General features: G+C 30.4%; 1 protein-coding gene and 1 pseudogene across 1 annotated transcript; both read right to left on the bottom strand.

Annotated features, from left to right (window-relative positions):
* Positions 1-944: 944 nt before the first annotated feature.
* Positions 945-1,619, bottom strand: LOC125596587 (annotated as a pseudogene).
* A 728-nt stretch (positions 1,620-2,347) lies between these two features.
* On the bottom strand, positions 2,348-3,392 carry LOC125596588. Its single transcript, XM_048771682.1, has 4 exons — positions 3,260-3,392; positions 2,765-3,187; positions 2,518-2,598; positions 2,348-2,454 (listed from the first exon to the last, which is right to left on the bottom strand). The coding sequence occupies exons 1-4, from the start codon at positions 3,351-3,353 to the stop codon at positions 2,348-2,350; spliced, it is 705 nt and encodes a 234-aa protein (XP_048627639.1). The 5' UTR covers positions 3,354-3,392.
* Positions 3,393-18,441: the final 15,049 nt, after the last annotated feature.

An 18,441-nucleotide genomic window follows, 5' to 3' on the forward strand; every position in this document is an offset into this window, starting at 1 on the left:
TGATCCACTGGTAAAAATGTTCTATATCTCAAGTTTTATCATCATGATGATTGTTTTCTAAAGCTTATGAGGTGTAGACTAATATATTAGTCTATTTTTTTAGCTTGAGGTTTATGGTAAATTCCTTTTTTTTTTTGATATTGTGATAGTTACACATTTAAGCAACTAATGTTATGTATATAAACAAAACTGCTTTACGGTTTGGCTAATCAATTACTGAAGTGTATTTTTGGGCATTCTCTCACTCGAGCTTAATGTAATATAACACTACTGATCAACAAATGATGAAAAATTAAAGTATTCGCTACTAGTTTCGTTATACTTCTGTAAAAGATTGAAAACTTTGGTATAATAATTTAACATTTTATCAAAAAATGATGAAAAATTAAATTGTGTTTTAGTTTGTGTGTAAAATACATACAACTAACACACAATTGCATAGGAAAAACATTGATAGAAAATGTATCACTGATTAGAAGAATAAGAGAGAGGGTATCACCAACACAACACCAAAACATGATTGTAGCATCAAAAATAAACTTAGCAATAGAATGGTACGTATTCAGCTTATGCTAAGTAGTATTTTTAGTAGAATTTCGATTTGACCTATAGTGATTAATTAGTGACTCGTACCTTGTCTTCTACGTTTATGTAGCCATTAAAAATTTAGGTCAAAATGTAAAATTAACGAAAAGGAAAATGAAGGAAAAAGAAAATTTAAAATGTAGACATATAAAAGATAGTATACCAAATACATTATTAATATTAGATTATCACATTTCCATATCCTTTCCAACCACGAGGTCCCATAATGATTATCACCCATAACATATTAATCACAAACATACATCAAAAGGAACCTTCTCTTTACAAGATTCCTAACATGACTTACAAAAACCCAAACGATGCAGATTATTTATCACCATCGACGACGCCATACATTTTTATTTGCTTTTTTCTTCATAATAGATCAGACGTAGTAAAAGACAAGGTGGTGGGAGCAACGAATCAGTATCTTTCTGGTTTAGTTTGGTCTTAATGTTAGAGTGTTTAAACACTTTTTCCCATTCCAGCGAACACATCCACAGACTCGCCACTCATTCTTTTCCCAAGCCCAATCCCTCCTTGAACCTCTTTCAACAATGTTTGTCGTAAATGTCATCGAGACAACTCGACTGGTAGTTGAAGATCGATGTCATCTTCTTCTTACATGTGAAGTAATTATCGCCATGCTCGTTATGTCTCTTTCCCGCGGCTTTCCAGAAATCTGAAAAGTCTTCCAAGGCGGTTGTTTAGCTGTTTCTCGCAACTGGTGATGCAAGTTGTGGCAAATTTGTCTCCTTGTACTTGGGTTTGATTCCGGAGAGGAACTTCAAGCCCTTTTTAACGGAGGTTTCTGCTCCCGTCGCTAAGTGACGACCAAAACGTCGGAATCATTGCTTGGGACGGTTTTCAAGGTTATGCTACAGAGACGTTTGTCTTGACAACGCTGCAGATTCCTGCCACTGTTTTTTTCGTGTCCGGTGTGACGGCGTCACGTTTGGTGGCTGGATAATGAATGCGGTTGCGGTTAGGGCGATGCATAGAATTAGAAAGGCGAGTTTTATTGGAGTGTTCATTTTTTTGGGTTTTTTTTTTGTTATGGGACGTGTGAATTGGAAAGGATTGGATAAAAAGAGAAGGAAGAAGAAAGGGTGCGTATATAATCAGAGATTTTTATTTGACTTTTCTAAATTGAATGTTTATTTTTGTTATTGGTTTTTTGACTATTTTCAGAGATTAATGGATGATCACGAGTGAATTGAGGCGTTTTTTTAATCTGTGGACATGCCATGCTCCTGTCCTCCAAAACCCTATTTCTTTCTCTTTGTTTTTATCAGCCAACAGAGACGCTCAATATTATTTATCTTTTGTTACGCAATTAGGTAAGAATGAGAAGTATTCAACAAACAAAAAAATTGTGAGAATATCAACAAACTTATCTTAAAAACATATTTAATAGATTAATAACCATAGTAACAGAAATGATATTTTACTATATACACATAAGAATTCGTAGGTTCATAACAGAAAATTAACCAAAAGATTGTCAATGATTTATTGCTTTTTGAAGTAATACATCAACGGAGAGTTTTTATGCACATTAAGATTGTCGATGACATAATTGTATTTTTTTTCTATTTGTAATTTACAATGGAAATGATCTTGTACTAATTATTTGAAGCTTTAGAGAAATCATCATTTAACAAATTATTACATTTATGACTTACTCAAATGGTTGCTTCGATGCACACATTCCAATACTTCCATGACTTGTTCTTCTCTGGCACATGAACTGCGATGCAGATCAGAACTTCAGAAGCTCTAACACTGGAATCCGAATCTCACATCCTAAAGAAGATAGCTCGATGAGCCGCTTTGCAGCTCCAGCTTCTACTATTGCTCTTGAATGATCTATGTGTAAGTATTACACGGGATAGCAAATTTAGTGAGTGCTACAATTGCTTCTCTTAATACCTCTCGATCTCTTAGGCCAAGAAGCTTCACCAATTGTTTCAATCATTGATGTATCGGCTCTAAATGATCGTGCCAGGTTCCCTATTAATGTGATGTATGGTATTAGTAAAACCATGTCTCCATTTTCTTCAATGAGCTTATGGAATTGATTAACAATGGCCTTGAAAACTGGAGACTTGCACTTGAAAGCTGAGTGTCTTCTCAAGCTAGAGTCCATCTCTGCCACAGAAGTAATCTCTATTAAAACCATCAAGGATGAGCCTAACTTCTCTGTCTTGTATCTCAAGCAAATCTGCGAAACGCAAGAATCTTTTTGAATCGATGATGCTTTTGCTGATAGATGAATTTCCTTTGGCTAGCTCCCTCAAAGCTTTTGCTGCCATTGCCTTCATGTGCCAAGAGTCCTCTTCGAGCTTTGAAGTCAAAAGGCTTAGAAGGAGCTGAATCACGTCATGTTGTGCGAACAAGTCCTGGCTCTCGGAGAAGCTCGAGACCAACACGGACGTGGCACAAGCCACCTCTGCTTGAACCCTCATCGACCCTTGTTTGAGGATCTTAACAAATACAGAACACAAACCATTACGGATCATGATCTCTGCGCATCTAGGGTTGTCACTGGCCATTGATCTCAGCGACCTAGCTGCTTCACAGGCGTCATCATCAAGTGTCCCTGTGTAAAGAATTGCCATAAGTTCATATATCAAGAAAATAGTTGGATCCCTTATGGCGAAGGGTAGGAGACCAGTTAGCTGCTCGTGTTTGCCATCATGTGATGGAGTGGAGACGTTGAGGAGCCACGAGACGTTGATGATGGATCTTTCCAGCCGGACAAGCATCTTTTTGGTAAGTGGAGACGCGGATTATTGTCAAGACGCGATTCCTAGCTTGGGATGCACTTGTCTAACACAGCGAGAGACTTTTGAAGCACAGCTTCGGCGATTGAGATGACGTGGCGGGTCGGAAACTCGCATAGATTGGAGCTGGCGGTTAAGGCTTTCTCCAGCAGTTCTAAGAGTTTTGTACCTTGATCTTGACCACGTCCCACTCCTTCTTGAATAATCTGGCTTCGTTTGACGCTTGAATAACTTGAACCGCAAGATCAACCGCGGAGATAAGGATAGGCTTCCACCGTATCCGCCATAGAAATGAGATTGAGTCCTACGCGTAGGAACAAAGTCGTAGTAAAGTTTACTAGCGTTTTAGTTATATATGAAGACAAGAAAAAGTTGTCTTTTATCATTTTCTTCTTCTCTGATTCAAACAAAATATCTCTGTCTATTTCGTTCGATTTAGATTGTTAATTTTCTTTTATGTTAGATGTGGAAAAGTATGTATAATAGGAAGACATCAAGAAACATCCAAGTCCGTTCTTACTCTTTCTTTACACCATTCCAATTAGTATTTACTAAGATCATTTAGTGACCTGAGTATCATCTTATCACGTGTTATTGTGGAAACCCGTTATAACCACAATCCATAGCAAGAAGAGGACACATATAGGTATCGCTAGTATATACCACGAAGATATCTCATGCATGGTAAAGACGTAAAGTAAGAAATTGATATTGAAATATTGCTGTACTGATAATGAACGATGGACGCATGGGCTTATGATATTTGGTCTCATGGGCTTAGTTTACAATAAATGGCGGCAATCTCGGCCATCAAGCCTAACAAGATGATAAAGGCTCATTACGTAGGTAAGTTGGTTTCCTTACTCGTAGAGCCACGGCCCTCGATGAATTGTTGATGGGTTGAAAACTTCAAAGAAGCATAATTGCACTAGAAGAGGAAAGTTAAAAGTTTTTGTGTTATTCTCTAACCCTTGTCATGAAACTACATGTGTCAATAATTACAAGAGTTGACTGGTTGAATCTGTAATCGCGTGTTTTAACATCAGAGTTTTGACTGCAGAAAGTTAGGTCGTATAATTAATGGACGTGATTTTGTTAAAAGTTAAAGCTATATAATCAACCTAATTTTTTTTTAAAAAAAAATCAATCCCTACATCCCCTAAAGGTCTATCTACAAATTAATCCCTAAGAAATTAGGATTTTACGTTTTATATAATTTCCTTGGGTGATAAAAGCTTAATATATATAGTCAATATATATGGGAATGACCAGATATAATATATACTGAGCTAGTACTAAATTGTAAAGATCTCAACTAACATGCATGTTTTAATTTATACGTAATAGTTTGTAGATTATAGATCAGTGGATACATAATAAGCAGGGTCGTCTTTTAGCACGTGCAAGTGGAGCGGTCGAATAGGGTCCAAAATTTTAGAGGGTCCATAATTTTTTTTATTTTAGTAATAGTTATAAATTTAAAATCACATATATTTATTAAAAATCAGATTGCTATATTTAAATTTAATTTTCGTATTTATTAACCAATAAATTTTGTTTACATAACTAACAAAAATGCAATAAGTCATGAAAAAATGAACATTTATATCAATTTATATATTTTGGAAAGTAAAAAATAGCTGTTGGTGTTTGATTTGATATTCAATGTAAATTTAGAAAGTTAATATTCTAATTTGATTATATTTAGGAAAGTATTATTTAATTAGTGATTATAAATAAGGAAAGAAATATATAATTTTCAGCAATTTTACAAAAAATAGTAAACACAAAGAAGAATGACTAATCTAAGCTTCTATAGAGAAGAAAAATGAAGAGTCTCCAACTTCTTGTTTAATCAAATCAAGAATCTACGGCTTTTGGTCTAACAATTATCCATGTTCTATTGCTTTATTAATTTTCTTATAGATTATAGCTCATGATTGTGGATATAGAAAAAATCAAAAGAAAAAAAAAACTGAAAAATTTATAGTTTCAGAGGTATTTTTCATAAGGTTTTAATTATAAAACCAAAAGATGTTTCTTCCACTCAAATTAGATTGGTGTATTTATTATATATTATAACAATATTTTGCAAGAAAAACATAAATTATTTCAGATTAGTAAAATGACCATTTCTTTTTTTGAATAGGGTCTCTTTAGAGTTTAAGACGGCCCTGATAATAAGAATGGCTTTTGATCAAGCTACGTTGGGATTGACACATGGAAAAGGTTCAACGCGTACGTCTAATCTCTCCTTCCATCAAAAGAGAGGCAGAAGAATGTGGGATTTGCTTTTAAGGTGAGGAAGAGAGGAATGAATGCGAAAGAGTTCTGTTTTAGTCTACGACAATAAAGAGTACCCAAAAAGACAAAGATCCATTGCATGATGTAGATGGTGACCTATGCGGCTATGCCTAAGGCAACTTATTATTTTCATTATTGCAGACAGCAAGAATATCAATGTAAAGCAAAACAAATTTCACTGTCGATTGAGTCAATTGTTTATGCTAAAGACAAAATTTAGCAAAAAGAAAAGAAAAATTTAAGCCAGAGTTCCCTTTAATAGCTAATCTTTTGTTAGCCACCCACGTTTATTTCTAAAATTTTGTTTTGCTAATCCGGTATTTTAGAAGAAATATCAAATTGATACTAAAAACATGCATGCTTTAGGTGAACGTGATACCAGCATACCAGATATGAGATATCATCATATATTCATATGAGTTCTTTCTCATTTCAATCATATGATTGCTTGTAGCAAAAAAAAAAAATCATATGACTGTACCAGTAAACTAAACCCTAATTTTAATATATAAAAATGGATATATTTTCCCAACAGGGTCGGTCTCAATTTGCTCATGACCATTACTCAAGTGCTACTAATATACTTTTTAGAGGATAATCAGAGACCATTCTTTTTCATCTTCATAATGCCGAAATTCAAAATCAAAGGGCTTAAAAACTATTGCAGTGCATCCTTTTTATAATTCATGAAAAGTAGCAATGTGTTTTCCTAGAACGACATGGAACACTCGATCGTGGTTTTCTACTTTTGTCTTCGTCTGATTCGATTTTGGAATAGAAGTTGACCCTTCTATTGTTTTATATATGCACAGTAGCAATGTGTTTTCTTCGAACGACATGACTTAACATTAACCAGATACCTACTCTCTTCATGCTCAAAAGCATTTGCTTTTGCTTCTGTAAACTGTATATAGGTAATCCGTAATCATTCACACTTTCCTTTTCCATTTATTCCCATTCTTTTTCTTACTGGCTTTTTCATATATGATGTAACGTATTTAATTTACAGACCGTTGATTGCATGCATGTGTACATAAATCTTTTTTTTTTTTTGGGCAAAGTGTACATAAATCATGCGCACGTAATCCTTAACTTTGTAGCAAGTGCTGGTGATCAGTGTGTCTTTTTCTACTGTTTTTTTTGCTGGAGTATTAATAGTTGATCTAATTAAGAAATTATATTTTGTACAAATCCCAATCATCTCTCAAATAAATAAAAACTACATACTATATTATGATCGATTCTGTAGTTTGAAAATAGCTCATTTTGAACCAAGCGGTGGTATTCTTGTAGTAGTCTTTCGGGGCTCCGCGGGCATGCACATCTGTTTTGAGTTTGGTTCTTATTGTTGTGTTAGTATGGGTTTGTACTTCGGTTCAAGTGATTAATATGGTTCATCTCTTAACAATAGTCAAAAAGTATTCAAATTCGGTCATACACTTCCAGGTTAGTCCATTGTTTAACACTAAGCACGTTTCTCTCGTGGCCGACGGGTAGCCGAAAGAGTTTATAAAAAAAAGCTCATTTTACACGAAAACCCTTTTTATTTTTTTGTGAGCATATTAATAACTTGTTTTCACTTGGAAAGAGAGCTCTTCATATAATTGATAACATGAGTCACACTATAGGGACAAAATACAATATGGTACAGAGATGGACAAATTGAAGAGCTATATACATACACTATGGACATCCTCTTACAGGGGCCGAAATACAATATGGATAAATTGAATCAATTTTTGGAAAGGCCAACTCGACTCGATGGGGGTGACGACAACAACTCTACCTACGATTAGATAGATAATTAACATGTGAGACAAACCCTGGTCTTTCAGAGTATTTAACAACTTAAGAAAATCATATACAACCCTATTATCTGAGATGTAAAAGTAATGTACACCTGAGATGTGAAAAATGAAAGAGGAGAGAAGATAGTAACGATCGTTATATCTAAACACATTCCACATTCTACATTTTTATTAATGTATATTAAACTCTCTTTCATGGTAATGTATATTATATCTAAACACATTCCACATTCTACATTTGTATTAAAGTTAAGTCACACGATCTGAAGCCTATGATATTTAGTGTAGTTTTAAAATTTCTAAACACATTCTATATACTGAAACCCATGTACCATGAAAGAGAGTTTAATATACATTAATTCAAATGTAGAATGTGTTTAGAAATTTTAAAACAACACTAAAGATCATAGACTTCAGTATTTAGAACACTTACCGAAAAACTCAATATTTTCGTAGGGGATTAACTCATAGATTTTGAGAAATTATCAAAATATGAAAATATTGTTTTTGAGAAAAATTAAATATTTCGTACATAGATTTTGAGAAACAAAATTCAAAAAATCTAAAAATCTAAAAATATTTCGTACATAGATTTCGTACATATGATCTAAAAATCTAACGTTTTTATAGTTTAATATACATTAATACAAATGCATAATGTGTTTAGAAATTTTAAAACAACACTAAAGATCATATGCTTCAGTATATAAAGAATTTACCGAAAAATTCAACATATTCGTAGGGGGTTAACCCATAGATTTTGAGAAAAATTTTAAAAAATGAAAATTCTATTTTAATGCATAGTTGCATCCTTCACTAACATATGATGAAGATCAAAGAGGTTTGGAACCTTTGTTGTCTCCGTTTTTCTAGAGAATAGCGATTTTATAGTGGTTAGTCAACCAATTTAGGGAGTATTATGAAGTTTTACTAAATTAATTGACAAAAAATTAAACGACGCCCATGTACCATGAAATAGAGTTTAATATACATTAATACAAATTCAGAATGTGTTTAGAAATTTTAAAACAACACTAAAGATCATGTGCTTCAGTATATAGAGCATTTACCATAAAAATCAATATTTTCGTAGGGGTTGTTAACCCATAGATTTTGAAAAAAATTCAAAAAGTTGAAAATTCTATTTTAATGCATTGTTGCATCCTTCACTAACATATGATGAAGGTCTAAGAGGTTTGGAACCTTTGTTGTCTCTTTCTTTCTAGAGAATAGTGATTTTATAGTGGTTAGTCAACCAATTTAGGGAGTATTATGAAGTTTTACTAAATTAATTGACAAAAAATTTAAACGATGCCCATGTACCATGAAATAGAGTTTAATATAAATTAATACAAATATAGAATGTGTTTAGAAATATTAAAACAATAGTAAAGATCATAGGCTTCAGTATATAGAGCATTTACCCATAGATTTTGAGAAAAATTCGAAAAAATGAAAATTTTATTTTAATGCATAGTTGCATCCCTCGCTAACATATGATGAAGGTCAAAGAGGTTTGGAACTTTTGTAGTCTCCGTTTTTCTAGAGAATAGCGATTTTATAGTGGTTAATCAACCAATTTAGGAAGTATTATGAAGTTTTACTAAATTAATTGACGAAAAATTTAAATGATGCCCATGTACCATGAAATAAAGTTTAATATACATTAATACAAATGCAGAATGTGTTTAGAAATTTTAAAACAACAATAAAGATCATATGCTTCAGTATATAGATCATTTACCGAAAATTCAATATTTTCATAGGGTTATTAACCCATAGATTTTGAGAAAAATTTTAAAAAATGAAAATTCTATTTTATGGCATAGTTGCATCTTTCACTAACATATGATGAAGGTCAAAGAGGTTTGGAACCTTTGTTGTCTTCGTTTTTCAAGAGAATAGCGATTTTATAGTGGTTAGTCAACCAATTTAGGGAGTATTATGAAGTTTTACTAAATTAATTGACAAAAAATTTAAACGATTCTCATGTACCATGAAAGAGAGTTTAATATACATTAATACAAATGCATAATATGTTTAGAAATTTTAAAACAACACTAAAGATCATATGCTTCAGTATATAGAGCATTTATCGAAAAATTCAATATTTTCGTAGGGTCAACCCATAGATTTTGAGAAAAAAATTTAAAAATGAAAGTTGTAATTTAACGCATAGTTGCATCCTTCACTAACATATGATGAAGGTCAAAGAAGTTTGGAACATTTGTTGTCTCCGTTTTTCTAGAGAATAGCGATTTGATAGTGGTTAGTCAACCAATTTAGGGAGTATTATGAAGTTTTACTAAATTAATTGACGAAAAATTTAAACGATGCCCATGTACCATGAAAGAGAGTTAGTATACATTAATAAAAATCTAGAATGTGTTTAGAAATATTAAAAAACAGTAAAGATCATAGGCTTCAGATATAGAGTATTTACCGAAAAATTAAATATTTCGTAGGAGAACACATAGATTTTGAGAAAAATTCAAAAAAATAAAAATTCTATTTTAATGCATAATTGCATCCTTCACTAACATATGATGAAGGTCAAAGAGGTTTGGAACCTTTGTTGTCTCTATTTTTCTAGAGAATAGCGATTTTATAGTGGTTAGTCAACCAATTTAGGGAGTATTATGAAGTTTTGCTAAATTAATTGACAAAAAATTTAAACGACGCCCATGTACCATGAAATAGAGTTTAATATACATTAATACAAATGCAGAATGTGTTTAGAAATTTTAAAACAACAATAAATATCATATGCTTCAGTATAGAGCATTTACCGAAAAATTAAATATTTCGTAGAGGGGTTAACCCATAGATTTTGAGAAAATTTTTAAAAAATGAAAATTCTATTTTAATGCATAGTTGCATCCTTCACTAACATATGATGAAGATCAAAGAGGTTTGGAACCGTTGTTGTCTCCGTTTTTATAGAGAAAAGTGATTTTATTGTGGTTAGTCAACCAATTTAGGGAGTATTATGAAGTATTTACCGAAAACTCACTATTTTCGTAGGGGGGTACACATAGATTTGAAGAAAAATTCAATAAAATTGAAAATACTGTTTTAATACATATTTAAATCATTTAATAAAATATGATGAAGTTCAAAGAGGTTTGGAACCTTTGTTGTCTCCGTTTCTCTAGGGAATAGCAATTTTATAGTGGTTAGTCTAATGATTTATGGAGTATTTGCAGTTTTGCTAAATTAATGGATAAAAAATTAGAACGATGTCCATGTACCATGAAAAGGAGTTTATCATATATTAATACAAATGTATAATGTGGTTATAAATTTTAAAACGGCCTCATATATAGAGCATTTACCGAAAACTCACTATTTTCGTAGGGGGTACACATAGATTTTGAGAAAAATTCAAAAAAATTTAAAAATACTGTTTTAATACATATTTGAATCATGTAATAAAATATGATGAAGTTCAAAGAGGTTTGGAACCTTTGTTGTCTCCGTTTCTCTAGGGAATAGCAATTTTATAGTGGTTAGTCTAATGATTTAGGGTATTTGCAGTTTTGCTAAATTAATGGATAAAAAATTAGAACGATGTCCATGTACCATGAAAAGGAGTTTATCATATATTAATACAAATGTATAATGTGGTTATAAATTTTAAAACGGCCTCATATATAGAGCATTTACCGAAAACTCACTATTTTCGTAGGGGGGTACACATAGATTTTGAGAAATATTCAAAAAAATTTAAAAATACTGTTTTAATACATATTTGAATCATGTAATAAAATATGATGAAGTTCAAAGAAGTTTGGAACCTTTGTTGTCTCCGTTTCTCTAGGGAATAGCAATTTTATAGTGGTTAGTCTAATGATTTAGGAGTATTTGCAGTTTTGCTAAATTAATGGATAAAAAATTAGAACGATGTCCATGTACCATGAAAAGGAGTTTATCATATATTAATACAAATGTATAATGTGGTTATAAATTTTAAAACGGCTTCATATATAGAGCATTTACCGAAAACTCACTATTTTCGTAGGGGGGTACACATAGATTTTGAGAAAAATTCAAAAAAATTTGAAAATACTGTTTTAATACATATTTGAATCATGTAATAAAATATGATGAAGTTCAAAGAGGTTTGGAACCTTTGTTGTCTCCGTTTCTCTAGGGAATAGCAATTTTATAGTGGTTAGTCTAATGATTTAGGGAGTATTTGCAGTTTTGCTAAATTAATGGATAAAAAATTAGAACGATGTCCATGTACCATGAAAAGAAGTTTATCATACATTAATACAAATGTATAATGTGGTTTTAAATTTTAAAACGAATTAAAGATTATAGGCTTCATATATAGAGCATTTACCGAAAACTCACTATTTTCGTAGGGGGGTACACATAGATTTTGAGAAAAATTCAAAAAATTGAAAATACTGTTTTAATACATATTTGAATCATGTAATAAATATGATGAAGTTCAAAGAGGTTTGGAACCTTTGTTGTCTCCGTTTCTCTAGGGAATAGCAATTTTATAGTGGTTAGTCTAATGATTTAGGGAGTATTTGCAGTTTTGCTAAATTAATGGATAAAAAATTAGAACGATGTCCATGTACCATGAAAAGAAGTTTATCATATATTAATACAAATGTATAATGTGGTTATAAATTTTAAAACGAATTAAAAGATTATAGGCTTCATATATAGAGCATTTACCGAAAACTCACTATTTTCGTAGGGGGGTACACATAGATTTTGAGAAAAATTCAAAAAAATTGAAAATACTGTTTTAATACATATTTGAATCATGTAATAAAATATGATGAAGTTCAAAGAGGTTTGGAACCTTTGTTGTCTCCGTTTCTCTAAGGAATAGCAATTTTATAGTGGTTAGTCCAATGATTTAGGGAGTATTTGCAGTTTTGCTAAATTAATGATAAAAAATTAGAACGATGTCCATGTACCATGAAAGAGTTTATCATATATTAATACAAATGTATAATGTGGTTATAAATTTTAAAACGAATTAAAAGATTATAGGCTTCATATATAGAGCATTTACCGAAAACTCACTATTTTCGTAGGGGGGTACACATAGATTTTGAGAAAAATTCAAAAAAATGAAAATACTGTTTTAATACATATTTGAATCATGTAATAAAATATGATGAAGTTCAAAGAGGTTTGGAACCTTTGTTGTCTCCGTTTCTCTAGGGAATAGCAATTTTATAGTGGTTAGTCCAATGATTTAGGGAGTATTTGCAGTTTTGCTAAATTAATGGATAAAAAATTAGAACGATGTCCATGTACCATGAAAAGAAGTTTATCATATATTAATACAAATGTATAATGTGGTTATAAATTTTAAAACGAATTAAAAGATTATAGGCTTCATATATAGAGCATTTACCGAAAACTCACTATTTTCGTAGGGGGTACACATAGATTTTGAGAAAAATTCAAAAAAATTGAAATACTGTTTTAATACATATTTGAATCATGTAATAAAATATGATGAAGTTCAAAGAGGTTTGGAACCTTTGTTGTCTCCGTTTCTCTAGGGAATAGCAATTTTATAGTGGTTAGTCCAATGATTTAGGGAGTATTTGCAGTTTTGCTAAATTAATGGATAAAAAATTAGAACGATGTCCATGTACCATGAAAAGAAGTTTATCATATATTAATACAAATGTATAATGTGGTTATAAATTTTAAAACGAATTAAAAGATTATAGGCTTCATATATAGAGCATTTACCGAAAACTCACTATTTTCGTAGGGGGGTACACATAGATTTTGAGAAAAATTCAAAAAAATTGAAAATACTGTTTTAATACATATTTGAATCATGTAATAAAATATGATGAAGTTCAAAGAGGTTTGGAACCTTTGTTGTCTCCGTTTCTCTAGGAATAGCAATTTTATAGTGGTTAGTCCAATGATTTAGGGAGTATTTGCAGTTTTGCTAAATTAATGGATAAAAAATTAGAACGATGTCCATGTACCATGAAAAGAAGTTTATCATATATTAATACAAATGTATAATGTGGTTATAAATTTTAAAACGAATTAAAAGATTATAGGCTTCATATATAGAGCATTTACCGAAAACTCACTATTTTCGTAGGGGGGTACACATAGATTTTGAGAAAAATTCAAAAAATTGAAAATACTGTTTTAATACATATTTGAATCATGTAATAAAATATGATGAAGTTCAAAGAGGTTTGGAACCTTTGTTGTCTCCGTTTCTCTAGGGAATAGCAATTTTATAGTGGTTAGTCCAATGATTTAGGGAGTATTTGCAGTTTTGCTAAATTAATGGATAAAAAATTAGAACGATGTCCATGTACCATGAAAAGAAGTTTATCATATATTAATACAAATGTATAATGTGGTTATAAATTTTAAAACGAATTAAAAGATTATAGGCTTCATATATAGAGCATTTACCGAAAACTCACTATTTTCGTAGGGGGGTACACATAGATTTTGAGAAAAATTCAAAAAATTGAAAATACTGTTTTAATACATATTTGAATCATGTAATAAAATATGATGAAGTTCAAAGAGGTTTGGAACCTTTGTTGTCTCCGTTTCTCTAGGGAATAGCAATTTTATAGTGGTTAGTCCAATGATTTAGGGAGTATTTGCAGTTTTGCTAAATTAATGGATAAAAAATTAGAACGATGTCCATGTACCATTGAAAAGAGTTTATCATATATTAATACAAATGTATAATGTGGTTATAAATTTTAAAACGAATTAAAAGATTATAGGCTTCATATATAGAGCATTTACCGAAAACTCACTATTTTCGTAGGGGGGTACACATAGATTTTGAGAAAAATTCAAAAAATTGAAAATACTGTTTTAATACATATTTGAATCATGTAATAAAATATGATGAAGTTCAAAGAGGTTTGGAACCTTTGTTGTCTCCGTTTCTCTAGGGAATAGCAATTTTATAGTGGTTAGTCCAATGATTTAGGGAGTATTTGCAGTTTTGCTAAATTAATGGATAAAAAATTAGAACGATGTCCATGTACCATGAAAAGAAGTTTATCATATATTAATACAAATGTATAATGTGGTTATAAATTTTAAAACGGCTTCATATATAGAGCATTTACCGAAAACTCACTATTTTCGTAGGGGGGTACACATAGATTTTGAGAAAAATTCAAAAAATTGAAAATACTGTTTTAATACATATTTGAATCATGTAATAAAATATGATGAAGTTCAAAGAGGTTTGGAACCTTTGTTGTCTCCGTTTCTCTAGGGAATAGCAATTTTATAGTGGTTAGTCCAATGATTTAGGGAGTATTTGCAGTTTTGCTAAATTAATGGATAAAAATTAGAACGATGTCCATGTACCATGAAAAGAAGTTTATCATATATTAATACAAATGTATAATGTGGTTATAAATTTTAAAACGAATTAAAAGATTATAGGCTTCATATATAGAGCATTTACCGAAAACTCACTATTTTCGTAGGGGGGTACACATAGATTTTGAGAAAAATTCAAAAAATTTGAAAATACTGTTTTAATACATATTTGAATCATGTAATAAAATATGATGAAGTTCAAAGAGGTTTGGAACCTTTGTTGTCTCCGTTTCTCTAGGGAATAGCAATTTTATAGTGGTTAGTCCAATGATTTAGGGAGTATTTGCAGTTTTGCTAAATTAATGGATAAAAAATTAGAACGATGTCCATGTACCATGAAAAGAAGTTTATCATATATTAATACAAATGTATAATGTGGTTATAAATTTTAAAACGAATTAAAAGATTATAGGCTTCATATATAGAGCATTTACCGAAAACTCACTATTTTCGTAGGGGGTACACATAGATTTTGAGAAAAATTAAAAAAATTGAAAATACTGTTTTAATACATATTTGAATCATGTAATAAAATATGATGAAGTTCAAAGAGGTTTGGAACCTTTGTTGTCTCCGTTTCTCTAGGAATAGCAATTTTATAGTGGTTAGTCCAATGATTTAAGGAGTATTTACAGTTTTGCTAAATTAATTGATAAAAATTAGAACGATGTCCATGTACCATGAAAAGAAGTTTATCATATATTAATACAAATGTATAATGTGGTTATAAATTTTAAAACGAATTAAAAGATTATAGGCTTCATATATAGAGCATTTACCGAAAACTCACTATTTTCGTAGGGGGGTACACATAGATTTTGAGAAAAATTCAAAAAATTGAAAATACTGTTTTAATACATATTTGAATCATGTAATAAAATATGATGAAGTTCAAAGAGGTTTGGAACCTTTGTTGTCTCCGTTTCTCTAGGGAATAGCAATTTTATAGTGGTTAGTCCAATGATTTAGGGAGTATTTGCAGTTTTGCTAAATTAATGGATAAAAAATTAGAACGATGTCCATGTACCATGAAAAGAAGTTTATCATATATTAATACAAATGTATAATGTGGTTATAAATTTTAAAACGAATTAAAAGATTATAGGCTTCATATATAGAGCATTTACCGAAAACTCACTATTTTCGTAGGGGGTACACATAGATTTTGAGAAAAATTCAAAAAATTGAAAATACTGTTTTAATACATATTTGAATCATGTAATAAAATATGATGAAGTTCAAAGAGGTTTGGAACCTTTGTTGTCTCCGTTTCTCTAGGGAATAGCAATTTTATAGTGGTTAGTCCAATGATTTAGGGAGTATTTGCAGTTTTGCTAAATTAATGGATAAAAAATTAGAACGATGTCCATGTACCATGAAAAGAAGTTTATCATATATTAATACAAATGTATAATGTGGTTATAAATTTTAAAACGAATTAAAAGATTATAGGCTTCATATATAGAGCATTTACCGAAAACTCACTATTTTCGTAGGGGGTACACATAGATTTTGAGAAAAATTCAAAAAAATTGAAAATACTGTTTTAATACATATTTGAATCATGTAATAAAATATGATGAAGTTCAAAGAGGTTTGGAACCTTTGTTGTCTCCGTTTCTCTAGGGAATAGCAATTTTATAGTGGTTAGTCCAATGATTTAGGGAGTATTTGCAGTTTTGCTAAATTAATGGATAAAAAATTAGAACGATGTCCATGTACCATGAAAAGAAGTTTATCATATATTAATACAAATGTATAATGTGGTTATAAATTTTAAAACGAATTAAAAGATTATAGGCTTCATATATAGAGCATTTACCGAAAACTCACTATTTTCGTAGGGGGGTACACATAGATTTTGAGAAAAATTCAAAAAATTGAAAATACTGTTTTAATACATATTTGAATCATGTAATAAAATATGATGAAGTTCAAAGAGGTTTGGAACCTTTGTTGTCTCCGTTTCTCTAGGGAATAGCAATTTTATAGTGGTTAGTCCAATGATTTAGGGAGTATTTGCAGTTTTGCTAAATTAATGGATAAAAAATTAGAACGATGTCCATGTACCATGAAAAGAAGTTTATCATATATTAATACAAATGTATAATGTGGTTATAAATTTTAAAACGAATTAAAAGATTATAGGCTTCATATATAGAGCATTTACCGAAAACTCACTATTTTCGTAGGGGGGTACACATAGATTTTGAGAAAAATTCAAAAAATTGAAAATACTGTTTTAATACATATTTGAATCATGTAATAAAATATGATGAAGTTCAAAGAGGTTTGGAACCTTTGTTGTCTCCGTTTCTCTAGGAATAGCAATTTTATAGTGGTTAGTCCAATGATTTAGGGAGTATTTGCAGTTTTGCTAAATTAATGGATAAAAAATTAGAACGATGTCCATGTACCATGAAAAGAAGTTTATCATATATTAATACAAATGTATAATGTGGTTATAAATTTTAAAACGAATTAAAAGATTATAGGCTTCATATATAGAGCATTTACCGAAAACTCACTATTTTCGTAGGGGGGTACACATAGATTTTGAGAAAAATTCAAAAAATTGAAAATACTGTTTTAATACATATTTGAATCATGTAATAAAATATGATGAAGTTCAAAGAGGTTTGGAACCTTTGTTGTCTCCGTTTCTCTAGGGAATAGCAATTTTATAGTGGTTAGTCCAATGATTTAGGGAGTATTTGCAGTTTTGCTAAATTAATGGATAAAAAATTAGAACGATGTCCATGTACCATGAAAAGAAGTTTATCATATATTAATACAAATGTATAATGTGGTTATAAATTTTAAAACGAATTAAAAGATTATAGGCTTCATATATAGAGCATTTACCGAAAACTCACTATTTTCGTAGGGGGGTACACATAGATTTTGAGAAAAATTCAAAAAATTGAAAATACTGTTTTAATACATATTTGAATCATGTAATAAAATATGATGAAGTTCAAAGAGGTTTGGAACCTTTGTTGTCTCCGTTTCTCTAGGGAATAGCAATTTTATAGTGGTTAGTCCAATGATTTAGGGAGTATTTGCAGTTTTGCTAAATTAATGGATAAAAAATTAGAACGATGTCCATGTACCATGAAAAGAAGTTTATCATATATTAATACAAATGTATAATGTGGTTATAAATTTTAAAACGAATTAAAAGATTATAGGCTTCATATATAGAGCATTTACCGAAAACTCACTATTTTCGTAGGGGGGTACACATAGATTTTGAGAAAAATTCAAAAAATTGAAAATACTGTTTTAATACATATTTGAATCATGTAATAAAATATGATGAAGTTCAAAGAGGTTTGGAACCTTTGTTGTCTCCGTTTCTCTAGGGAATAGCAATTTTATAGTGGTTAGTCCAATGATTTAGGGAGTATTTGCAGTTTTGCTAAATTAATGGATAAAAAATTAGAACGATGTCCATGTACCATGAAAAGAAGTTTATCATATATTAATACAAATGTATAATGTGGTTATAAATTTTAAAACGAATTAAAAGATTATAGGCTTCATATATAGAGCATTTACCGAAAACTCACTATTTTCGTAGG

The sequence above is a fragment of the Brassica napus genome, unplaced genomic scaffold, assembly GCF_020379485.1.
Source record: "Brassica napus cultivar Da-Ae unplaced genomic scaffold, Da-Ae ScsIHWf_1236;HRSCAF=1766, whole genome shotgun sequence".
Lineage (NCBI taxonomy): Eukaryota > Viridiplantae > Streptophyta > Magnoliopsida > Brassicales > Brassicaceae > Brassica > Brassica napus.